The sequence below is a fragment of the Dama dama genome, chromosome 4 (genome assembly GCF_033118175.1).
Source record: "Dama dama isolate Ldn47 chromosome 4, ASM3311817v1, whole genome shotgun sequence".
NCBI lineage: Eukaryota > Metazoa > Chordata > Mammalia > Artiodactyla > Cervidae > Dama > Dama dama.
Window position 1 is genome coordinate 67,387,198 of NC_083684.1, and position 26,026 is coordinate 67,413,223.

Genomic DNA, 26,026 nt, shown 5'->3' on the forward strand with positions numbered 1-26,026 from the left:
GTGGTAATTGTGTAAGTTCTGTGGTATTAAATAGTTGTACCTTCTCTTAATTTCACATTTCCACTACTTACTTTTGCCTTAGTGGCACTTGACGAGAATCTCAGGACCTAACTTTTTGTATTAGTTAGCATTATATAGGTACTTTCAATAAAGTATTTGCGGGGGGGGGGGGGGGTGGGAAGTATTTGGGGAATCATTCTCTGGGCTGTTTTAACATTCACCCATGTGTTCTCTTCTCGCCTGAATACATATTGGATTGGTAACTGATGCATCTCTAGCACAACAAATATTCCTTTCTCTGAAGAACAGGTCTTGCGATCTCTAAGCCAGACTTGGTCACCTTTCTGGAGCAAATGAAGGATCTCAGGAATATAAGGAGAATTCAGACAACAGGCATATACCCAGGTAGGTGTGAATGGATGGAGCCGATGACTCAGGTGAGAGGTACACTGAGAGATCTACCTGGGAAGGAAATCTAAAACAGAGTGGCTATATATACGTATGGTTAATTCTGTGAGGATCAGTGAGGAAGTCATCCTGTATCATGTGTTTTGGGAAGATCTGCTTCAGTGGAAATGCTTTTGGAGAAGCCTGGGTTTATTTCTGTTGCTGTCATAGATGGCTATCACCTGCCCCATTCTGTCTCTTGAATCATTCATGAATTCATCTCCAGTGATTGCTTTTCTCCCTCACAGTGAGAACTAAAATTCTCCTCTTGGCCTGTGACAACCTGCATGAGTTGGCTACTCTTTCATTTCTTGGGGATCCTAGGAAACCTGTGCACATTTCTGAGTGACTATATGATACTCCTTTAAAAGTTGGTTTCTACCTTTAAACAGAACTGTGTAAGTGGAGTCATAGACATACTGCCAAAGTCCTAGGAATAGTTGGGACAGGTTTTTTGTTTTGTTTTGTTTTGTTTTTCTGATTTATAGTTTCCAAGCCACTGGAAACTGCAGATATGACCTGATTCATTTCAAACTTAAGTAATGTCTTCACTGCATAAAGCAAAACCTCCCTAAAATGGGAAAATGAAAGTCTCATGGTTACTTTAAAGTTTGTCTTCTCTTTATACGAACTCATGTTAAATACCTAAGTGTATTTGTCCTAATTCCTGAATGGGAAAACAATTTAATATATTCAATTACCTCAAAAAACTTTAAAATAAATTGGCATATAGAACTTAGAACATTTTCCATATTTGTAATGGTTGTTTCAAACTGTTAAGATTTTTTGATAAAATATAGAAATCTTTTTATTAAATTCTTAGTGGAGTGTAACTGTTTTACAAAGTTCTGCTGCTGTACAGAAACCATTATCAATTATACATACATATAGCCACCCTGTTTTAGATTTCCTCCCCAGTTAGGTCTCCAAAGAGTACTAAGTAGAGTCCCATGTATTTCCATCATATATTTTTTTTTATTTTAAATCCATCATATTTCTAAAGTCTCACTTCTTATTTAATTTCTTAAGAACTACTACTTTGTTAACTTATCTTGTTCGTCATGAGCTTCCCTGGCCGTGGTGGGTCTGCGACCTGGTTTGTTGCAAAGAGCCCCCAGATCTGTTTCTTTGCTGTGATCCTGATCTGTGTGGAGGCAGGTGGGATTGGAGCACACCCCCAGGAGAGAAGCCCCTGAGGATTGCTGCTCTGGGGATGTTCCCCTTGGGATGTGTTCTGTGCATCACTTTCACCCATTGGGTGAGTCTTGGGTGATGCTGCTTGGCACTGCCCTTGGCCCCACCTCAACCATGGGTATCCTGGCACATGGCCCTGGTGCCTCTCACATGTCGTTTTCACCAGGTCACCAGCATAGATCCTTGAAGTCAGGGCTCAGGATTGCATTCATCATGGAGCTGGACCTGCTGTGGTGCTGTGGGGGCAGCTCAGACTCCGGCCTGGCCCTGCCCCCTAGTGTGGGAGCCCAGGAAGTCTACAGCTGCTACAGCTACACCTGCTGTGACTGGGGGAGCCGTCCTTGTCCACTCAGACGTTCTAAAGGTGCTGAGTTTACAAAGACAGCTGTGATCATATAGAAACGAGTTTGTGCAACTTCCAGTGGAGATATCAGCTTTACTTCCTTAAATTGCCAGACCGTGGGGCTCAGCAGTGCTTCAGCCCGCTCTGGGCATGTGGATAAACTACAGGCCACTGCTCCCGAGGTTTCCCAGAGTCCACCAGTCTACCCTGGAAGTGAGGGGCGCAGAGGAAGAGGCAACAGCTGGGTTCATGAGAGCACCCACCCTAATGGAGCCCTTCCTCCTGCCTCGTGAGGAGGGACCAGCACAGGGGGAGAGAGGCTACAAACAATGGTGGGTCTTCGCTTGGGGCATGACTCAGCAATGGCGCTCTGCTCTAGGGTGGTTCAGGCTTCCTCCCCAAGCATTCCTGTTTGCAGAGCTCCTCCGTCCCTGCCATTCCCACAGGACGTCTCCTCACAGCCCAGAGCAGTCTTCTGCCTGGGTCTGCTCTCCAGACCCCCCATTCCAGCACCCAGCCCTTGTCTGCAGTGGTGGACACCCTCTCAGGCTGGGTGGGCAGGGCTGGAGGCAGTACCCCGTGTGCAGGTCTCCTCTGTGCTGCTGCCTCTGACTGCTGCCGTGTTCTCCTCCCACAGAGGATGAGGCTCCCCTTCTGTCCCAGCTGGGCTCCCCCAGTGAGGGCCTTCCCTGGAGGTGGAGACCTCTCCTCTCTTCAGATCCCCCCATGGTTGCAGGCCCCATCCCATTTCCTTTCCTGTTCTTTTTCTTTCTTCTTTCTTTTGCCCTACCTAGCTCAGCAGGAATCTTTCTTGTCCTTTTAGATTTCCAAGGTCCTCTGCCAGTGTTCAGCTGGGCTCTGTGAGAAGTGTTCCATTTCTGATGTATGCTTGATGCATTTGTGGAGAGAGATGAAGTCCATGTCTGCCTAATCCTCTGGCATCTTGATCCTCCCATCTCTATTTTATTTTTACGCTAGCGAAGGGTTCATCAATTTTCTCTAAATCTTTAAGGGGATTCACTGAGAATAGTAGGTAAAAACACTTCTTCTTTGGTATCTTTCAGCTATATCTCCTCAAGACACCCAGGATTTGATGCCAAAGAAACCAAGGGTAGAAGATTTGTTCCCAAAAGCAAACCTAGGAATATATGAAAGATTTCACCTCAGAAACTTGCAATTAATGAAAGACTCAGAACATACAAGGCGTGTGAAGGACAGAGAGGATGTTTACATGGACATAAAGAAATTGAGACAGTTACACATAATGCAGACATTACTGTAGAACGAAATGAGCTACTTGAGTCAAATTGGGGGAAACACTCATTTCAGTCTTCAACATCTGCTGAGAAGTGTACATTTTTCAGAAAAAATTTACATTGTTTTTTGAAACATACTTGTTCTCTGAAAGGAAATGTGGAAAATCTGGGAAGTCCTCCAGTCTCTACTGTACATACTCCTTCAAACCACTCTGAGCATAGGCTTCGATTCAACATATATTTAAACATGTCTGAAAACCAGAAATCTAAAAATGATGGGAAAAACTCACAATATAATCAATTTGAGGGATCTGTGATTAGGAAGTCATTATTCTTCCAGAAACAGATATTTTCTCTCCATTCCAAGATGTATAATGTTGATGATAATGGAAGAGATGTAATCCAACCAGCATTGTTCAATACATCACATGATATGGTTAATAGGGAAGAACATTCCATGTGTAATAAAATGAGTCAGACCTTAAGTAAGACCTCCAGCTCCAATAATTACACAATTATTCATGATGGAGTGAAGGTCTAGTCATGCAATGAACCTGGGCATAACTTTGAACAAGACTCTAACTTTATGGAACATCAAGGAGCTCAATCTTCACACAAGGATTCTAAAAGTAGTAAATGTAAGAATATCTTTTATCAAGCATCAGATCTTTCTCTAAATAAGAGTATCCATAGTGGAGAGAAAACTTACAATTGTAGTGAATATGGTAAAGTTTCTAATTAGTCTTCAAATCTGATTAAGCAGCAGAGAATTCAGAATCCACGGAAACATTACAAGTGTAATAAATGTGGGAAAGTCTTCAGTAACTCATCCAATATAAGTAAACACAGGAAAACACGTTCAGGAAGGAAACCTTTCAAGTGTACAGTATGTGCCAAAGCCTTTAATCAGAGTTCAAATCTTAGTCAACATCATCAAATCCATACTGGCAGGAAACCTTATAAATGTAGCAAATGTGGCAAAGTGTTTATCTATTTCTCAAATCTTAGTCACCATCAGCAAATTCACATTGGCGAGAAACCTTATAAATGTGTAAAGTGTGGCAAAGCCTTTAAGCAGAACTCAAGTCTTACTCGACACCAGCAGCAAATTCATACTGGAGAGAAACCTTATAAATGTAAGGATTGTGGCAAAGCCTTTAGCCGGCGCTATGGTCTTACTCAACACCAGCGAATTCATACTGGAGAAAGACCTTATAAATGTAAAGAATGTGGGAAAGCCTTCAATACAAACTTACATCTTACTCAACACCAGCGAATTCATACTGGAGTGAAACCTTATAAATGTAAGGATTGTGGCAAAGCCTTTAGCCAGTGCAGTGGCTTTACTCAACATCAGTTAATTCATACTGGAGAGAAACTTTATAAATGTAAAGAATGTGGAAAAGCCTTTAGTCAATCCTCAACTCTTACTAAACACCAGATAATTCATACTGGAGAGAAACCTTATAAATGTAAAGAATGTGGAAAAGCCTTTAGTCAATCCTCAACTCTTACTAAACACCAGCGAATTCATACTGGAGTGAAACCTTATAAATGCAAGGATTGGGGCAAAGCCTTTAGCCAGCGCTATGGCTTTACTCAACATCAGTTATTTCATACAGGAGAGAAACCTTATAAATGTAAAGAATGTGGAAAAGCCTTTAGGCATTGCAGTCATCTCACTAGGCATCTCAGTGCACATACTGGAGAGAAACCCTCATAATGAAATAAGCGATGGAAGAAGTTTGTCCTAAACATACACATCGGAAAACACGAGACCATTTATATAAGAAATATATGGAGTGATGTATAAATGTAAAAGAAAAAAAAGTGTAGAAAATGATTTAATGAAAATTGAAATCTAAATAAATACCAGAAAATCCATACTAGAAAACTTTACATCAATCCTGTTTGCTGAAGTTCCTCTTACAGAGAAGTACTATAGATAGTAATCAACAGTTAAAACAGATAGAAAATTGATATGTTAGTGTGGATCACAAGATGAAAGGTTGATGTTTATAAAGGTACAATTATTAGCAATGTATCCTTGTTTATACTGACATGATTTGTGATTATTTGAAAATGAATGTAGTTCAACTCTCTACTTACTCCAAGGTATGATTCATTTCTAGTGTGCATGCAAACTTATGTTTTTGATAGTTGGTACCTCAAAGATGAGAGAAGCCCTTCTATCTAGGGAGAAATCATTTATATGTATTCTCCATTAGAAGATTAAGGGCACAGTAATGTAACATGTACAGTAAACATCTAAATGGTGGTGTTTGTCATTCATGTCACACATCCCTGTAGGTCACCATGATGTAAGTGTTCAGGGAATAATTCCACATACTAAAGATGTAAGTTATTAAGTTATGCTTTTAAAGGTTAATATAATGACAGTTCACTGAAATCTTGAGGTGTTTTATAATATCAGCAGAAATTATGAATGTTTAACATATTTCAAATAACCTCTGATACCCTAAAATGTATGGGAAACCCTTCCCAGAAAATTCCTGTAATTATTGTAAGTCTTCTTTCTTAAATGATTAGCCTCCATTTTGTAACCGTAGAAATCACAGTTGTCAGATCATTATATCAGAGGAACGAATATTGTTTATGCTTGTAATCTGTCTTTTAATCAAAGTTACACAATGGAGTATAAAAGGCTTTATTCTGACTGTGTGTGATGTTCATACATGTTAATCAATAAAACTGAATGGCTTCTTGTGGTAAAGTTGGTGTGAATGAATGAAGTGTTAACCTACCACCACCGTTAACCTCTCCCATCTTATTTAAGGTTGCAGGGAAGAGCACATAAGAGTGAAATCTTTGGTAGCACAGTGGGATGGCATCTATAACAGTTTCCTTACTGTCCTTAAACCTCAAATCATTTGATCATGTATTTCCCATCATTTCTCCATTGTACTTTTCCCTCTCTCTGTAGCTGCAGGGACATTGTGACGGTTCTAATAAGAAGGATCATACAGAGTACTGTTGAGAACTCCCCTGAACTGCTCCATGCTGTTGCTGCCTCAGCATCTGTCTGGGGAGCAGGCAGCCTGCAGGTCCTTGAACTCACACCAGCCAGTCCTGTGAGCACTTGCACCAGAAGACCCCCTTCCTTAAGACCAGCAGGCTTGCTGAACCCCAGGGCTATTTCACAATCTCCCCTTCAATGCCACCCTCACAGAGCCACCAAAATCCTAGTCCTTTTGATCTGAATGGACCCATCCACACTCAGCCTGGGGAGCCCACAGCACTTCCCCCAGGGCCTCTTATAAAAACCTGAGCCCCATTTACTGCCTCTTTCTCTGCTCACTTCTATCCTTGACCTCACTCAGAGCTTGCTGTGAATTCTCTCAGGACCTAGAGTCATGAACTCACCTGCTTCAATTGTCCTTTGTTCTCAGCATCTTTGTTCTCAGCATCTGTCTGGGGAGCAGGCAGCCTGCAGGTCCTTGAATTCACATCAGCTAGTCCTGTGAGCACCTGCCCTAGATGATCCACTTCCTTGAGACCAGCAGTCTTGCTGAACCCCAGGGTGTACTTCACAGGCCCCCCTTCAGTGACACCCTCAGAGCTCACCAGAATCCTGCTCCTCTGGTTTGAATGGACCCATCCACACTCAGCCCGAGGAGCCCACAGCACTTCACCCAGGGTCACTTAGAAAGGCCTGAACCCTAAATACTGGAACTTTCTCTGCCTGATTCTAGCCTTGACCTCCCTCAGAAGTTCCCATTCTAAATCCTCACTACAGAGAGGTCTCAGGTGTGCTGAGTGTGAGGGCTTGAGCTCTGGGTGTCTGAATGTGGGCTTGGGGAAGAAACATCAGAACATATGGGAAGCCTGGTAAAGACTTATTTCTGCAGCTCAGACCTGCAGATTCATAGCTTCTTAGAGTGGGGCCCTGGCCTTGAGTGATTTGTGTTCACTGAAATGATTCAGAAAGAATCCTTAGCCAAGTGGTTTCCATCTGTTTCCCATCAGGGTCACGTGACCAGTGTCAGGAAGTGCCCTCCCCACAGAGTTCTCTTGGTCCTGTGGGGGCATCAGTGTGGTGTGTAGGAAGTGCTCCAGGGGATTCTGAGGGAGATCCCGGCTTAAGAACGTGGCTCCTGGTCCATTTGTGAGAGATGAGGCCCAGCTTCAGTCCAAGGAGAGGCAGCAGCATTGGTCTAGCTGGATTTGGACCGGGGAAGTCAGTCAGCTCACATGGTCTGTGTGAGCAGAGTGCTAGGAGCTCTCTGTGGGGAGTGAACAATCAACAAGTAAATTCGCAGGCTGATCTCCAGGTAGGAAGTGATTGTTCCTGAATATTTCCTGAGACAGAACAGGAGAGGTGGGTCTTTTCAGCTTTTCAAGGTCCTTCTGTCTAGGTGAGGTGGTTGCAGGTTAAAGAGCTGTCCGGATGCCTTTGAACATATCTCAAGACACAGGTGTGAATTTGCAACATAACATCCCCAGAGAAGACAGAGCAGGAGGAAGAAGAGGAAATGGCAGCTTCTCGGGTACATGTCCTGTCCCAGGTCTGGGGCTGTGTCTGCTTTTCCTCCTGAAATTCCTGGACTGAGAATCTGCAAACCTTTACTTCTCTGCTTCTAATATTTCTGCCCGGGGCATTTGTTATCAACTTATTTTTTCCTTTTTTTCTTATAGTAGTGAAGACCGGCTCTTTAGACTACATCTCCCTTAGTCCTAGAGTCTTTTCTGCATTGTCTGTATCCTGGCTTTCTATGGAGTATGACAGATTCTCAACATGAATTAATGACTCTCAACTGGTGAAAACATTTCCTTTGTGTGAGATCAACCCAGGGAGGCATAGGTTCTGAGAATCCTATTGGGATGTGCTTCAGTCTTGGGATCTTAGAGAAGTAGGGGGAAATTAGTGATGAATTTACATGTAGGTGCAACTTCAGACATTTAGAAAAGGATTAAGAAAATGTCCTTATAAATAGAATTACCTCAGTGGTTCAGAATTCTACAGAAAGTTTGGGGGGAAAATGGAGAAGAAAAATGTGAGACACTCTTCTCTATATTGGCAGGAAGAACTCATGCTTAACTGTACTTTTAATATACAGAACTTTGGAAGTTATATATGAAGTGAAATTTGCATAAAAGTGATATTTTTTTCAGGAGAGATTCAGATCACTGCTAACATTTATCCCATTACACCTCATGTTCCATTGGTTCAGGTGGTTCTCTGAGATTCCATCACTAAGTGTTCATACTTTTTCTCTTTATCTTTAATAAAAATCTTTGAACGATTTAGTGAGGAGTGTGAATAAGCTGCCACAGTTAATGAGAAATCCGTGTTTTCCTCTGTTTGCTTTGGAAAAATGAACACTCACCTGTGTTTAGTAGGGTTCTTGAGTTTTGTGAGTTTTCACTACTTAAGCTCAGGTCTGATTATTTCCATTTTTAATATACTCAGCACTCATATTCAAACAACTGCACAATTGCACTCATTTCACAAGCTAGCAGAGTAATGCTCAAAATCCTTCAAGTTAGGCTTCAACAGTATGTGAACTTCCAGGTGCACAACGTCGGTTTAGAAAAGGCAGTGGAACCACGGATCAAACTGCCAACACCATCTAGAGAATTTCAGAAAAACATCTACTTCTACTTCACTGACTACACCGAAGCCTTTGACTGTGTAGGTCACAATAAACTGTGGAATATTCTTAAAGAGACGGAAGTATCAGATCACCTTACCTGCCCCCTTCTAAACCTGTATGGAGGTCAAGAAGCAACAATTAGAACCAGACATGAAACAAAGGACTGGTTCAAAATTGGGAAGGGAGTATATCAAGACTGTATATTGTCACCTTATTTATTTAACTTATATGCAGAGTACATCACGCGAAATGCCGGGCTGGATGAAGTACAAGCTGGAATCGCAATTGCAGGGAGAAATATCAGTAAACTCAGATATGCAGGTATCACCACCCTTATGATAGAAAGCAAAGAGGAATTAAAGAGACTCTTGATGAAGGTGAAAGAGGAGAGTGAAAAAGCTGACTTAAAACTCAACATTCAAAAAATGAAGATAATGGCATCCGGTTCCATCACTTCATGGCAAATAGATGGGGAAACAATGGAAACAGTGACAGATTGAATCCTGGCGTGCTGCAGTCCATGGAGTCGCAAAGAGTCGGACCCGACTGAGCAACTGAACAACATATTCCAAAAATAGAATTCTTTTCACATCTTTATATTTTCTATAATATTTACAAGAATCTTATTACTAATATATGTTCAACTCTGTTAAATCTAAAATAGCACTCAACACTAGTGATAGAGATTTTCTAAAGAATAAAACGTTCAGAAGCAAGAGCTCTAATTTATACCATATCGTCATGTGTTTTTGCCCTAGCATGTTTAAAAAATACAGAGAATCAACCAGAAATAAATTATAAGGTTTAAACAGGGAAATCTATTCTTGATTTTATTGACATGAATAGGTTTTCTCTATCACTTTTAATATTTATATAGTTCCTAAGTAGTGTATGTATGTGTGCATGAAAATGTTAACATTAAATGATTCATTTTTTCTGTTTCTGCTATTTTTGCCAGTTACCTCATTTGGGTAAAACATCCATTAAAATTGTCTGTGTGCTGCCTTTGTTCTTTTTAGAGAAACTCAAGCTCAGATCCACTGAAGCAAATCCCAAGCTCTACCATTTCCTGAATATTTGACCAAATATTCAAAACAATTTTGGATAGCATTATTATTGATCTAAAATTAATTATATGGCTCATTCAGGATTTAAAAGTAAAAAACTGTTAGATATATAGTATATAAATAGTCTAAAGGATTGATTTTTCTAGGTTTATAAATCTATTAAGCCTGTAAAATCTGTAATCTATTAAACCTGTAAAAATCTGTATAATGCTTTAAGTTCAATCTTAACTAAGATTTCTTACATGGCTGTTTCACCTCTGTGCCATTCACAATGGCCATTTATGAACCAGATACGTAGTTAGAATTCAGCTTGTTTTGGCTCCTTCAACTCCATAGGAGCCAAAATCCTTGGTCTCCTATATTTTTACATTCTAATCAGTTTTATATTAAAATCATCTATGACTTTATCTAAAAGATATAATATAACATGCTTGAATGAACATATATTTGGTAAGAAGGAGATAGTTAGCAGGTATCCCAGATCTATGAAAATGCTTTGTTCATATATTTCAGATTACTTCTAGCAAAAAGTAATCACTAGGTTTTTTGTCTACTTCCTTCAAGGGGTGTTTGAACCATGGTATAATTTAATCACAAAGGTTTAGTTGATATGCCAGTGAGTCTTTGCATATTTTACAACTTTTAATTTTTTTCTTTACTTATAAAGTAAGATTAGTTTTGTTTTAAAGAAAGGGTTACAGCCTTGATATCTTGTCTATATATATAAGCAATTTGTTAATATATGCTAAATTTCTCAACTGGGATAAAAATGCTTATTCATTTTAATTTTTCATTAGAGCTTTTTAGGAATGATTTTTTCCATTTTCTGTGTTTATCTCCTGGCTTGGAACCCATGCCAGGGTCTAAAATAGTTGCTTTCTATGTGTGCACAGACACAATTAAAAAATATAATTTAGAAGGATTCTTTTTTAAAAGAACATATAAGTTGTATTCAGACTTTTGGGCAAAAAAATTTCTCTTGTTTAGCTGTTCCATATGAGTTTGAGGTGCATGAGCAGTTTACATGTTTTGGAGATGAAGTCCATGTAGGTCTTTGTTTGTTACATTTTTTTCCCATTCTGAGGGTTGACTTTTTCTTTCCGTTAGGGTTTCCTAAAGGTCAATAAGATCCATTTTGTTGACTTTTGTTTTATTTTTCATTTCTCTAAGTGGTAGGTCCAAAAAGAACTTGCTGTGATTTATATCAAAGCATTTATTTTCCTCAGGAGATTTAGAGTAATCATCCCATCATTTAGATATTTAATTGATTTCAAGTTCCTTTTTTTGTATGGGGTTAGGGAGTTGTCATAATTTCATTCTCTTTTCCTTTGTTTAAGGAACGTGCGCCTCATACTCCATGGTGTCTGTTCCCAGTTTACATTACCAGCATCAGTGTAGGACGGTTCCCTTTTCTCCACAGCCTCCCCAAACTTTACTGTTTGTAGACTTTTTAACAAAGGCCATTCTGATCAGTGAGAAGTGATACCTCATTGTAATTTTGATTTGCATTTTTCTAAGATTTCAGGAGGTTGAAACTTTTTCACTTTTTTTTTTTTTTTTTTAAGAAATGTAAATCTGACCTCTCAAGAGTAGCCTCTTGGTGGTCTGCCCTGTTTTGATTCTTTTTCCAGGGCCTACCTGAGGATATTTGTTGAGGATGGACTTTTTTCCTTCTTTACCCCTAGCCTGGAGTATTCAGTATTGACTGTGTTTTTCAGTAACCAAAAGTGGCCACAGTTTAGTAGCATTTTTTTCACGCTTCCTGTTTTGTCTGTTTGTTTTGGCTAACTCAATTTTTATTTTCTATTGAAGTAGAGTTGATTTCCATTGTTGTGTTTGTTTTAGGTTTACAGGAACTTGATTCAGTTATACATAGACCTATATCTATTCCTTTTCAGGGTTTTTCCCATGTAGGATCTTTCACTTTGTTCAGTAGACTTCCCTGTGCTATTTAGTAGGTCCTTTTGGATTATCTATCTGATAATAAGTGATCAGTTCAGTCGCTCAGTCATGTCCGACTCTTTGCAATCCCATGAATCGCACCACACCAGGCCTCTCTGTCCATCACTAACTCCCAGAGTCCACCCAAACTCGTGTCCATCGAGTCGGTGATGCCATCCAGCCATCTCATCCTCTCTCGTCCCCTTCGCCGCCTGCCCCCAATCCCTCCCAGCATCAGGGTCTTTTCCAATTAGTCAGCTCTTCACATGAGGTGGCCAAAGTTTTGGAGTTTCAACTTCAGCATCAGTCCTTCCAGTGAACACCCAGGACTGATCTCCTTTAGGATGGACTGGTTGGATCTCCTTGCAGTCCAAGGGGCTCTCAAGAGTCTTCTCCAACACCACACTTCAAAAGCATTAATTCTTTGGTGCTCAGCTTTCTTCACAGTCCAACTGTCACATCCATACATGACCACTAGGAAAACCATAGCCTTGACCAGACAGACCTTTGTTGGCAAAGTAATGTGTCTGCTTTTTAATATGCTATCTAGGTTGGTCATAACTTTCCTTCCAAGGAGTAAGCGTCTTTTAATTTCATGGCTGCTGTCACCATCTGCAGTGATTTGGGAGCGCAAAAAATGAAGTCTGACACTGTTTCCACTGTTTCCCCATCTATTTCCCATGAAGTGATGTGACCAGATGCCATGATCTTAGTTTTCTGAATGTTGAGTTTTAAGCCAAACTTTTCACTGTCCTCTTTCACTTTCATCAAGAGGCTTTTTAGTTCCTCTTCACTTTCTGCCATAAGGGTGGTGTCATCTGCATATCTGAGGTTATTGATATTTTTCCCGGTGTCAGGGAATGTTTGACGGGAGGATTCCTACGTGCTGTCTCTCATGAGTCCTTTGTCTCTCTTCAAGCAGAACAGCACGCTGCTCCCAGGGACTGAGGTCATTGTGTGAGGCAGGCTTGGGTCTCCTTTAGTAAACATTCTCTTTAGGACAAAACTGCTTAGTCTTGCTCCCCTTTCTTGAGATATGGATTGTCTCCTGACCTTGTGACTAACATTACCCCTTGTTCCCTTGGTAACGGTTGCTGTATGTTTGGTTTTCTGATTTCTATCATTCCTGAAAGAAGTTTCTCGTGCCACAGCCTATATATACTCATAGGCTCCATACATATACACTTTGCTCCATCAGAACTTAGGTCCCTGGATCTTTTTTTGTCTCTCTCTCTCTCTCTCTCTTTTTCTGGCTGACTCTGGAGCGTGGAGACCCATCGTGCTCACTTTCTTGCCCGGGCTTCTAAGACCCTCTTGAGAAGGCACTTTGTGCCTTCACCCCCTCGAGAGGGCGCCTGGTGCCTTCATGAGCGATGCAAGTCCTGTGTCAAGGGCTTTATTGGTCTTCTGCGTAAACCAGGGGATATCAGCCTCTTTCTCTCTTATCGTCGACTCCGTACCACCAGGTCCCGGTCCATTAAAGGACCACAACAAATGGCGCCAAGAAACAGGGACACTGGTATCCGTGGCATATGGGGCGGAGTGACTCAGGGACCTATTGAGGTCGGTAAGTACTAAGGCATGGGTTAAACGGCTGGCCAGCCCTATCATTTTTCTACTTTACTTCACCATTTGTTTAAAGTTCAGGGACTTCTGGTTTCACGCCAATGAATAGAGGCTTGCCTTCAAACAGTAGTTGAACATAATCCTTAGTTCCCTGATAAATGCAGTTTTGATTTAGAAATTTGGCTCCGGGTCAAAGGAAATGTTAAATGAGCCGCCAAACAAGGAAAAAATATTCCAATTGATCTCTAGCCCCCTATGGGCTCTCATTAAAGCTGTAATTCTGCCATTTCAAGGTACATTCTAGCCCTTCCAATATTCAGCAACAGACAGAACACTTATTACATAAGTATAAATTAAATGATAAAACTCTACAAAAGGCCCAATTAAAACAATACAAAGTATCTCAAAGTTTTCTTACTAGCCCTGCCCCGGCTGCTCCAAATGCTCCTCCTCTGCAATCTAATGAAAGTTATGCTAATTTTTTAGCTAGATTAGAAGCTGCTATTTCCCGTACTATAATCGGAGAAGAAACCAAGAAACAGCTAGAGAAATTACTTGCTTATGAGAATGCAAATCAGAAATGTCAAAGAGCTATAGCTGCAATTTGTGAGACTAGGACTATTACTGATTATTTGAAGGCTTGTCACAATCTAGGATCAAAAACTCAAAAGATACAAATACTAGCTGGAACAATGGCAACTACCTTTTAAAAAGGGAAATGAAGGATGCTTTACATGTGGAGATAAAAACCATTTAAAAAGGGGCTGCCCTAAGAAGGCTAATAAAAAACCTCCAAGAATTCGCCCTTGCTACCATAGAGGAATGCATTGGGCCAAAGATTGTAAATTTAAATTTGATATTGAAGGAAAGCCTATTCCAGGAAACTCCAAACAGGGGACCCCCCCAGGTCCCCTACAACAAAAACCAGGGGCAAATTCTATCTTTTCCCTCCCCTCAACGTCCAGCAGTGCTGCCATTAATATACCAGCCCTAAATGATTTTTTCCTTCACCCTTAAGCAGTCCCTTCTAGAATACCTACCAGACTTTTTGGACCCCTGCCCCCACAAACCTTCAGTCTTTTACTTGGCTGATCTAATTTGGCTTCTAAAGGAATTACTGTTCACCCTGGAATAATTGATTCAAATTATAAAGGAGAGATTCAAATTATGATGTCAGCTCAGACTCTATGGCAATTCCAAAGGGGGACAAAATTGCTCGATTACTTCTTTTGCCTTACATTTCTATTAACTCCTCTAATAATGTACGGACAGGCAGATTTGGCAATACAGATCAAAAACAATCCTTATGGACATCACTGGTATTTGAATATGCCCTACCAAATATAAATATCAAAATTAATGGTAAAAGATTTTCTGGTCTCCTTGGCACTGGATCTAATATTACTATTATTTCCAAACACTTATGGCCCAAATCCTGACCTATACAAAATGTCTCTTGCCAAATTGCAGGAATTTCTCAAACCAAAGTTCAAGAAATTTATCAAAATATTCAAATCTACCCATGTGATAGACCAAAAGGCCAACCTACAACATTAAGACCTTATGTGATAGATGCACCCCTTAATAGGAAGGGACTTACTTATGCAACGGCAAACTCAGATATACATTCCACATTTTTCCTAGGGGCCACTGCTCATTTAACAAACAAAACAATTATTAAAACAACTGAGAAAAATTATGAGCCTATTTGGACAAAGTAATGGCCCCTAATGAAAGTAAAATTACAAGCTACTAAAGAACTTATAAACACACAATTAAAATTGAAACATATTGAGGAATCTTGCTCTTCTTGGAACTCTCCTATTTTTGTTATAAAAAGGAAATCTAACAAATGGTGTCTCTTAACAGACTTTAGAAAAGTTAATTCTTCTATGAAACCTATTGGTGCATTACAACCAGAGATCCCATCACCTATTACTATTCCTCAAAATTGACACATTATTATTACTGATTCACAAGATTGTTTTTTTAATATACCTTTACACCCTTTAGACCGGGAGAGATTCACTTTCTTTCTCCCTTATCCTATTCATTTCGGGCCTCATAAAAGATTTCAGTAGACTATGCTACCTCAAGGTATGCTTAAAAGTCCTGCTACTGCTGCTGCTAAGTCACGTCAGTCGTGTCAGACTCTATGCGACCCCATAGATGTCAGCCCACCAGGCTCCCCCATCCCTGGGATTCTCCAGGCAAGAGTACTGAAATAGGGTGCCACTGCCTTCTCCATAACAGTCCTAGTATTTGTCAAAATTTTGTAGCCAAGGCTTTACTTCCTATGTGACAGCAATTCCCTCATGTATATATCATTAATAATATACTATAGCTACAAAAAGGAGAAATAATATTTTTGACACTGAATGGCCATGATGTTCTTTAGACTCTGGAGAAAGCTGACTAAAATAAAATCTTTTTTGAAATTGCAAAACCGGTTCTTCTTGCACGTGCAGTTAGGAAAAGGTTAACTTGTTAAAATACTTTTTTGGAGCTCCAGTTCTGCCTGGGAAACAAAAATAGGCCTAAGAAAAAGCCTTAAGTTAACTCTTATCATGTCCTTGGGATACACAGCCACTCTATCTAGGACTCCAGCCATTAACAAACTGGTGGAACTCAAAATAAATAAATAAAAAAAGAAAGATATTTTAAATTTCAAATGGAGAACTATGCCTATCTATCTAAAATTAACTATGTTTCAATATATGTCTTTGTTTTTGGATAACATGAAGTTAATAAGCTCTATTTAAATTCAACTTCACATGAACTGAAAAATATTCAATATTAAATATGTTTATTTAAATATAAATATAATTTAAATATAATTATTTGTTAATCTAATTAAGACATGTCTTAAGTCATTAACATTATGTAATACTTTTATTATGCCTTGGTTTAAGGTAAACTAAATTTGTCAACAAAAAGGTAACTCTTTGTCTATATATACAAATATATAAATGAGATGAAAAGTTTTAGATAAGCTTTATTAAAAATAATTATATTTTTAATAGAATAATCTATTATTATAATCTATTATGATAATCTAAAACAATCTCTTAAGATTGGAGTAACTTAAGTTTCTAGAGTTATACTAAACTAAATAATAAAAGTTTATTAAACAACTAGGTCATTTCCAAATGAAGTAAGATCTTATAACATTAATTACTGAACATTAACTTACTCTTACAAAAAGTTTTTCTTAGAGAAAAACTAAAAAGATTTTAAGCTATTAATAAATATAAATATAAATTTATATAAATATATATAATATAATATGATTTAATAAATATATTTAACAATCTATAAAATACTAACATACAAGACACTTCATAGTTGCTAAAGAAAAGTAAAATATATGCTTTTAATAGAAAGATATAAGAAATGGCAAATAAAATGATGAATACAAAAATATTAAAAAGGTTTATGACAAATGAAAGAAAATTTTATGGCAAATAAATGTAACTCATTGTCCTGAACTTTCTACCTCTCCCTTCTTACATGTCTCGATCAATACAAATTCTTCTTTTCTAGGGGCAACACCTCTCTAAGGTAAAACTTTCATGATAATGAGAACACCTAGTTCTATAAAAACAGACAATGGCTCTGCCTATATTTCTAAGTAGTTCAAACAATTTTTACATTCATTTTCTATTAAACAGATTACAAACATTCCTTATAGTCCACAAAAACAAGACATAATTAAACAAAAACATTATACACTGTAACTGCACACAAAAAATTAAATAAGAGGAAATACGCAGGAACATTTTTATCTTCCTTATCCAGAACAAACTTTACTAGATTCTAATGCAATATAGTCTTTAAGCCTATAACTATTATTAATATAACTTTATTTCTGTTTCCAGTCAGTAAGATTCTTAAAGCAAAACAACATCAACTTCAATGCCTGTTTCACAATACAAAACAAAAACAACATAAAAAAGACAACGTTTCCTGAATAAATTATTTGTTCCTAAGAATATCAAAAATGCACAATATTCACCTTCTTTTCAGGTCTGTCTTGAAAGTATAATCATCTTCTTTAGCACACTGAACCGAGAGACTCAACAGCTGCTAGGCTGCATTTCTTTTTCAAGGACAAGGTCAAATATATTAGGATGTGAGCAACATTTCAATTGTCAAGTTGTTCTGCATCACCTTTTCAATAATTTCACTTAGGAAAAAATATTTAAATGTTTACTCCTAATCCTTTGCCCCAAATAACACAAACCACTTACAACACAGTCAGATCCCATTTCTTTTTATATCAGGAAAAATGTATACACTGTGTGAAGAGAAAATCAACCCGTTAATTCAAAACCACAGCCAAATACCAGTCCCAAACAGATTTCTGAATAATTTTTTTCTTTTGGACTGAAATATTTCCTAAGAATGTTTTCATCATTGTCGCTTTCCTTCCTTTTTATAACTATTGTTAATATAGCCTAATTTGTTTTAAATTTTTAAACTTACCACAAAGAGATGTTTTGACAAAAGCAAAAAAAAAAAAAAGTTTTGAAACATTGAAGGACACCTCCTTTCCTTTGCCCATTTGATATCAAGACAGGTTAACTAATCTATGGAAATCTAAGAAACTAATCTTACAGGCAAAGGGGTATGCTTCGATTTCTCCAGATGGATCCAACGAACTCACATGACTTTCTCTTCAGAAGATTCAACCTAAGGGGGCCCCCAACATTCAGACTAGAGATGAAACAACAGAAACCCCAGGAAGAAAGAATTCCAATATAAGCCATGGTGACTTTAAAAATTTCCAAAAAACGCCGTACTCGATGTCATCGACCTTATGTTCTTTCTACTTGGGGACAGATAAACACCCTTACTAATTAAACTGAAAATCTGATTTCTCAACAGGGAATGCCTCAGAATCCTGAAAATATTTTTCTTCTCTATGCTTGCTTTGCTTGCTTTTGCTTCCCCTGCTCAGGTTGACATGATTGATCACACTTATTGGGCTTATATACCTAACCCCCCTTTTTTATTGTAGGTTATAAAATGGACAGATATAGAACCAATCATATCCACTAATGAGTCAACACATATGCCCCATCCTTGGAACTTGGAGGGGCCCTCTCATCCTGAAGAAAAAGAAAAACTAATTAATATCTTTCTAGGTTATGAAGTCCTTCCTTTATGTATGGGCACAACAGAATTATGCATAAATGTTAGCTGACAAACTTGAGCCTTTGCCCTGCCTCCAAAAGAGGACTTTCTGATGCTTCTTGGATTACTTACTGCCCTTTCTTTGTCCATGAATCATGTTTATACTACTAAAACTTTAGGAAAAGAATTAAAGAAAAAACAAAGAACACTATGCAAAGGGTTTACTAATAAGAACTTAAATTTATTCCTGTTCATTGGGACAAATGTCAGGCCAAATCAGAAAAATTAATGTCTGTGGCTAATCATACAATTGTCGATTGGGGACCCCATGGTATGTGGTTATCTAACTGCTCAGATGATATTAACAGCACTATGGGTGATTATGTTACTCAAGTAACATGGAAGGTTACTAATACTACAATGGAACATTACCATGACAGAGGATTTCTTGGATAGCTTGATGATGGAATGCCCGCCCTACACCGCCCCCCCCCCCCCCCCCCCGCCCCCGGTCCTCGAATCATCCTTGATAAACAGATTGGGCCTAAACAATGTGACATCTGAAAACTTGCTGCAAACACCACAGAACTTGGGACTTGGACCAGACATTTCACAGGGACCAATCGTAGCTATAGCAATTATTTCTTTCACTATAATCAATCATATTGTATACAAGCATATGTTCTACTTCCTTTTGTTGTAGCTATAGAAAATTTACAATTCAATAAGACTTTACATTCTGTAACTTGCATAAATTGTAAATTATATACTTGTCTTAACTCCTCTATTTCCTTAAAAAATGACTCCGTTTTGATTCTTCAATCTCGACATAATCTGTGGTTACCAATAAATCTCCAATGGCCCTTGGAAGAAGGTCCCAAGGCTGGACTTGCTTCGTGGTTATTTACTAAATTACTCCAGTGATCTAAACAATTCATTGGATGGCTGATTTGTGGCATTTTGGAATTAATAACTATTTGCACCATCGCTGCCATCACTGGCGTTACTTTACAAACCTCAATTCAAACACATAATTTTATCCAAAATTGGACTAAAGATGCTCATACTATGTGGGCCGCTCAGGCTCAAATAGATGAGGATATTCAAAAAGAAATACAGGAACTGAGAACAGCCATCAGATGAGTTGGAGATCAATCAACAGATGTACAAAGACAAGTGATGCTAAAATGTGATTAGAATTCCACTCAATTTTGTGTTACTCCTGTTCATTTCAATAATAGTGCCTACAACTGGGAACAAATCAAGTTTCATTTACAAAACATACATGATAATGCCTTTCTGAATGTACAGTTATTACAAAAAGAAATATGTGAAACCTTTTCTAATAATCTGCCCTCTTCTACTAGTATCGAAACTTTAGCTAAACAATTAGCTGATCAGTTATCTGGGCTAGACCCACATGGATGATTTCAAAGCCTTACTCATAGCATTGGGCCTGGAACTATAATTCTGGTGATTGTCTTAACAATTATATTTGTTGTCTACCGTTGCCTTCATGCAAAGATTGTCAAAACTAAACAAACTCTGATGGTCAGAACTATTCTTACAAATATTATAAATAAATAAGGGGGAATTTTCAGGGAATGTTTGACGGGAGGATTCCTACGTGCTGTCTCTCATGAGTCCTTTATCCCTCTGCAAGCGGAACAGCACGCTGCTCCCAGGGACTGAGGTCATTGTGTGAGGCAGGCTTGGGTCTCCTTTAGTAAACATTCTCTTTAGGACAAAACTGCTTAGTCTTGCTCCCCTTTCTTGAGATATGGATTGTCTCCTGACCTTGTGACTAACATTACCCCTTGTTCCCTTGGTAACGGTTGTTGTATACGTTTGGTTTTCTGATTTCTATCATTCCCGAAAGAAGTTTCTTGTACCACAGCCTATATATACTCATAGAAAAATCATTAAAGCACCTTTGCTCCATCAAAGCTTAGGTCGCCGTGTCTTTTTTGTCTCTCTCTGTCTCTCTTTTTCTGGCTGACTCTCTGGAGTGTGGAGACCCGTCATGCTCACTTTCCTGCCTGGGCTTCTTTGACCCTCTCGAGAAGGCACTTTGTGCCTTCACCCCCTCGAGAGGGCGCCTGGTGCCTTCGTGAGCAATGCAAGTCCTGTGTCAAGGGCTTTATTGGTCCTCTGCATAAACCAGGGAATATCAGCCTCTTTCTCTCTTTTACTTTCTTATCGTCGACTCCATACCACCAGGTTCCAGTCCATTAAAGGACCACAGCATGCCGGCAATCTTGATTCCAGCTTGTGCTTCCTCCCGCCCAGCATTTCTCATGATGTACTCTGCATATAAGTTAAATAAGCAAGGTGACAATATACAGCCTTGATGGACTCCTTTTCCTATTTGGAACCAGTCTATTCTTCTGTGTCCAGTTCTAACTGTTGCTTCCTGACCTGCATACAGGTTTCTCAAGCGGCAGGTCAGATGGTTTGGTATACCCACCTCTTTCAGAATTTTCCACAGTTTATTGTGATCCACACAGTTAAAGGCTTTGGCATAGTCAATAAAGCAGAAATAGATGGTTTTCTGGAACTCTTGCTTTTTCGATGATCCAGTGGATATTGGCAATTTGATCTCTGGTTCCTCTGCCTTTTCTAAAACCAGCTTGAACATCTGGAAGTTCATGGCTCACGTATTGCTGAAGCCTGGCTTAGAGAATTTTGAGCATTCCTTTACTAGCATGTGAGATGAGGGCAATTGTGCAGTAGTTTGAGCATTCTTTGGCATTGCCTTTCTTTGGGATTGGAATGAAAACTGACCTTTTCCAGTCCTGTGGCCACTGCTGAGTTTTCCAAATTTGCTGGCATATTGAGTGCAGCACTTTCACAGCATCATCTTTCAGGATTTGAAATAGCTCAACTGGAATTCCATCACCTCCACTAGCTTTGTTCAAAGTGTTGCTTTCCAAGGCCCACTTGACTTCACACTCCAGGATGTCTGGCTCTAGGTGAGTGATCACATCATCGTGATTATCTAGGTTGTTAAGATAATAAGTCATAAGTATATGCTAATCTCAACCTCTCAATGTCTCCCTCCCCCTACCTTCTTTTAAATAATCACAACTTGGTTTTCTAAGTCTGTGCGTCTGTTTCTATTTATGAATTCATTCATTTGTATAAATTTATAGATTCCACCTGTAAGTAATATATTTCTCTTCCCCTTTCTGACTGACTTCACTCAGTATGATAAATCTTGGTCCGTCCATGGTGTTGACAATGATACTTTTTCTCTCTTTTTGTTGCCTGAGTGTATGCCAATGTGTAGGTGGACCAGTAACTCTTCATTTCTCTATCGATGGACATTTCAGTTGATGCTCTGTCTTAAATATTGTCAATAGTGCTGCCCTGATAATAGGGAAGTATTATTTTATTTTATTTTTTGGTTTTCATGCATTTATTGGGGCCATTGGGGCGGGGGCCGCTCCCTGTCAACGGAGGCGCTCACAGTCTCTTCAGCCACTCCAGGCTTGGTCCCTGGGGGTCCTGGGGGTGGCCGGGCACGTCGGGTATGTTCCCATCGTCTTGGAGGGGCACTGGGTAGTTGTAGGGTGTGGCCCGGTTGTTCATGAGTGAGTACTTGGTGTAGGGGCTGAGTGTGGGCAAGGATTACAGCGAGGCCTGCAATGGCAAAAGGATGCCACTAGCACCGGTTCCTTGGCCCAGACATTCTTGAGGAAGGCTGAGACTCTCTCTGCCATCTTGGTCGCAGCGGCAGCCTGAAGTAAGTATTATTTTAAATTATGATTTTCTCCGGATCTAAGGCAAGAGGTACCGAGCTTGCTGGTTCGGTGGTAACTCTATATTTAGTGTTGTAAGGAATGTCTATACTGTTTTCCTTCGTGACTGCACCCACCTATTTACATTCCCACCCACAGTGTAGGGGGATTCCCTGTTCCCCTCACACTCGACAGCACTTAATCTTTGTAGATCTTTTCAAAGATGGCCATTCTGAGGGGTGTGAGCTGATAACGTGTGCCATTTTGAGTGGCAATTCTGTAACAGTCATCCTGAGCATCTATTCATGTGATTCATGGCCATCTGCCTGCCCTCTTAGGACAAATATCCATTTAGATCTTTGGCCTGTTTTTCTATCGGGCTGTTTGTTTCTTTCCATACTGAGCTGCATGAGCTGTTTGCATGTTTTGGAGAGGAATTCCTTGTTTTTAAAATGGGTTGCAAACTTTTTCTCCCATTCTAAGGGTTGCCTATTTCTTTCCTTTAGGCTTTCACTTGCTGTGCAAATGCTTTTAAGGTCACAGAAGTCCTTCTGTTGACCTTTGTTTGATTTTACATTACTCTGAGAAGTAGATCCAAAATGAACTGGCTGTGGCAGAAAAGTCCTTCTGTTGACCTTTGTTTGATTTTACATTACTCTGAGAAGTAGATCCAAAAAGAACTGGCTGTGGTTTAAGCCAAAGGGGTTTCAGCCTAGTTTTCCTGAAGAGGTTGAGAGTAATGGCCCCTCCATTTAGGTCTTTAATCAATTTAGAGATCCTTTTACTCTGTGGGGTTATGGAATGTCATAATTTCATTCTCTTTTTACTTACTTATAAACCTCCACACTATCCCCCTTACTAGCTCTTTACAATTTACATTGCCAGTACCAGTGTAGGAGGGTTTTCCTTTCTTGACAGCTCTGAAGAATTTATTGTTTGTAGACTTTTTGACAAAGGTTAGTCTGACAGGTATGAGCTGATACCGCCTTTTAAATTTCTATAAGATTCATGATGTTGAAAGTTTTCCATGTGATTTTTTTAAAGAAAACAGTGTGACTAAAAATGACCTCTCAAGTTTGGCTTCTTCACCATCTGCCCTGATTTGAATTATTGTTCCCGGACCTACCCAAGGAAATTTGTTGAGGACAGGTGATTTTTCTTTACAGTCATGAAAGCACAGTGTAGGAGGATTCCCCGTTCCCCTCACCCTCAGCAGCATTTAATCCTTGTAGATCTTTTGGAGGATGGCTGTTCTGAGGGGTGTGAGTTGATACCTCGTGGCAGTTTAGACTGGCATTTCTCTAGAGTGATCCTGAGCATCTTTTCATGGGCTTTATGGACGTCCTGGTGCCTTCTTTAGAGGACTGTTCATTTATGTCTTTGCCAGTTTTTCTATTGCGTTGATTTTTTTTTTTTTCTTTTTCTTTTTTAATCTAGAGCTGTGTGAGCAGTTTGCATCTTTGGAGATCAGTTCCTTGTTTTTAACTTTAGCTGCAAACATATAATTTCCCATTCTGAGGGTTGTCTTTTACTGCAGATGGTGACTGCAGCCATGAAATTAAAAGACACTTGCTCCTTGAAAGAAAAGTTATGACCAACCTAGACAGCATATTAAAAAGCAGAGACATTACATTGCCAACAAAGGTCCATCTAGTTAAGGCTATGCCTTTCCCAGTAGTCATGTATGGATGTGAGAGTTGGACTATAAAGAAAGTTGAGTGCCAAAGAATTGATGCTTTTGAACTGTGGTGTTGGAGAAGACTCTTGAGAGTCCCTTGGACAGCAAGGAGATCCAAACAGTCCATCCTAAAGGAAATCAGTCCTGAATATTCATTGGAAGGACTGATGTTAAAGCTGAAACTCCAATACTTTGGCCACCTGATGTGAAGAACTGACTCACTGGAAAAGACCCTGATGCTGGGAAAGATTGAAGGCAGGAGGAGAAGCAGACGATAGAGGATGAGATGGTTGGATGGCATCACCGACTCAATTGAGATGAGTTTGAGTAAACTCTGGGAGTTGGTGATGGACAGGGAGGCCTGGTGTGCTGCAGGCCATGGGGTCACAAAGAGTCAGAAACGACTGAGCGACTGAACTGAACTGAACTGAGAGTTGTCCTTCCTGTGCAAAAGTTTTTTTGGTTAATGAAGTGCCTTTTTCCAGTTTAGTTTTATTTTGAATTATTCTGAGGGTGGATCCAAAGAGAACTTGCTGTGATTTATGTCAAAACGTGTTTTCTGCATATATTTTCCTTAAGAGGTTAAGAATAAAATAATGTTCCCTTCATTTAACTCTTTAATTGATTTGCAGTTTCTTCTTCTGTTAGCAGTTAGAGAGAGATGTAAATTCTTTCACTTTTCACTAGTTTAAGGAACCTCCTCCCTGTCCTCCATCCTGGCTGTTAACAGCTTGCATTGCCAGCATCAGTGTAGGAGTGTTTCCATTTCTCCACACCCTCTCCTCCATTTATTGTTTCTAAACTTTAAGACATAGGTCATTCTGACCTGTGTGAGGTTGTTAGGGGAAGCACACTGACTGAAACCGCCCACCCTGGCCAGGCTTTCTAGTAACCATTCGCATGAGTTGTTTTATGACAGGAGGTCCTGGTAAGGAATACAGAACTAATAAGCCACCACCAACCAGAAGAGTTTGGGAAAGGTCAAAAGGAGACATTGTGTGTCCGTCCACTTCCCAGAATCCCTCTTGCTAGCATCCATCTTGGCTGAGCGAAGCATGCACCACCAGGAAGGAAACTAACCCCATCACCATAAAACCCGAGGCTGCAAGCCACGTGGCAGAGCAGGTCTCCTGGGTTCTCTTACCCTGCTGCTCCCTGCCTGGGTACCTTCTTCTAATAAAGTCTTTGCTTTGTCAGCACATGTCTCCTCAGACAATTCTTTTCCGGGTGTTAGACAAGAACCAGCTCTTGGCCCCCTGGAGGGGCCCCCCTTCCTACAACAAGGTGATAAGTTGTAGTTTTGATTTGAATTTCTTTAATAATTAGCGATGTGAACATTTTTCATGTGCTTTATAGCTACCTGCATGCCTTCTTGGGAGAAATGTCCATTTAGATCTTTTCCCCTCCCATTTTATTTTTATTGAACAGCATGGGTTGTTTGCATGTATTAGGGATGAATTCCTTATTTTTACGTTGATTGCAACTTTTTTTTAGAGGTTTTTTTTTTTTTTTCTTTAGGGTTCCCCTCTTTTGCAAAAGCTTTTGAGACTAATGAGGTTCCTTTGGTTTGGTTTGGTTTTATTTTTCATTATTTTAATAGCTGAACAAAATTCCTCCTCGTGGAACTCCCTCTCCCACCACCTCACTCGCCTCGCTCCTCCTCTGACTGCAGCCCAGCTGGTTCAAATAAGAAGGGTTATACAGAGTATTGTTGAGAGCTTATCTGAATGGCTCCATGCTGTTGCTGCCTCAGCATCTGTCTGGGGAGCAGGCAGCCTGCAGGTCCTTGAACTCACATCAGCTAGTCCTGTGAGCACCTGCACTAGATGACCACCTTCCTTGAGATCAGCAGTCTTGCTGAACCCCAGGGTCTACTTCACAGGCCTCCCTTCAATGACACCCTCAGAGCTCACCAAAATCCTGCTCCTCTTGGTTTGAACTGAGCAACCCACCCTCAGCCTGGGAAGCCCAGAACACTTCACCCAGGGTCCCTTATAAAGGCCTAAACCCAAAGTACTGGAGCTTTCTCAGCCTGATTCTAGC

The 26,026-nt window shown here is 39.6% G+C and overlaps 1 protein-coding gene and 1 pseudogene across 1 annotated transcript in view; one reads left to right on the top strand and one right to left on the bottom strand.

Annotated features, from left to right (window-relative positions):
* LOC133055207 (zinc finger protein 420-like) overlaps positions 1-26,026 on the top strand; it is a 79,798-nt gene that overhangs the window by 6,589 nt on the left and 47,183 nt on the right. Inside the window, exons 3-5 of the mRNA XM_061140634.1 lie at positions 1,808-2,005; positions 2,431-2,537; positions 4,001-4,897. Of these exons, the coding sequence (XP_060996617.1) occupies positions 1,808-2,005; positions 2,431-2,537; positions 4,001-4,897 (1,202 nt within the window). The remainder of the gene's footprint in view (positions 1-1,807; positions 2,006-2,430; positions 2,538-4,000; positions 4,898-26,026) is intronic.
* On the bottom strand, positions 21,967-22,287 carry LOC133054834 (NADH dehydrogenase [ubiquinone] 1 alpha subcomplex subunit 3-like; annotated as a pseudogene).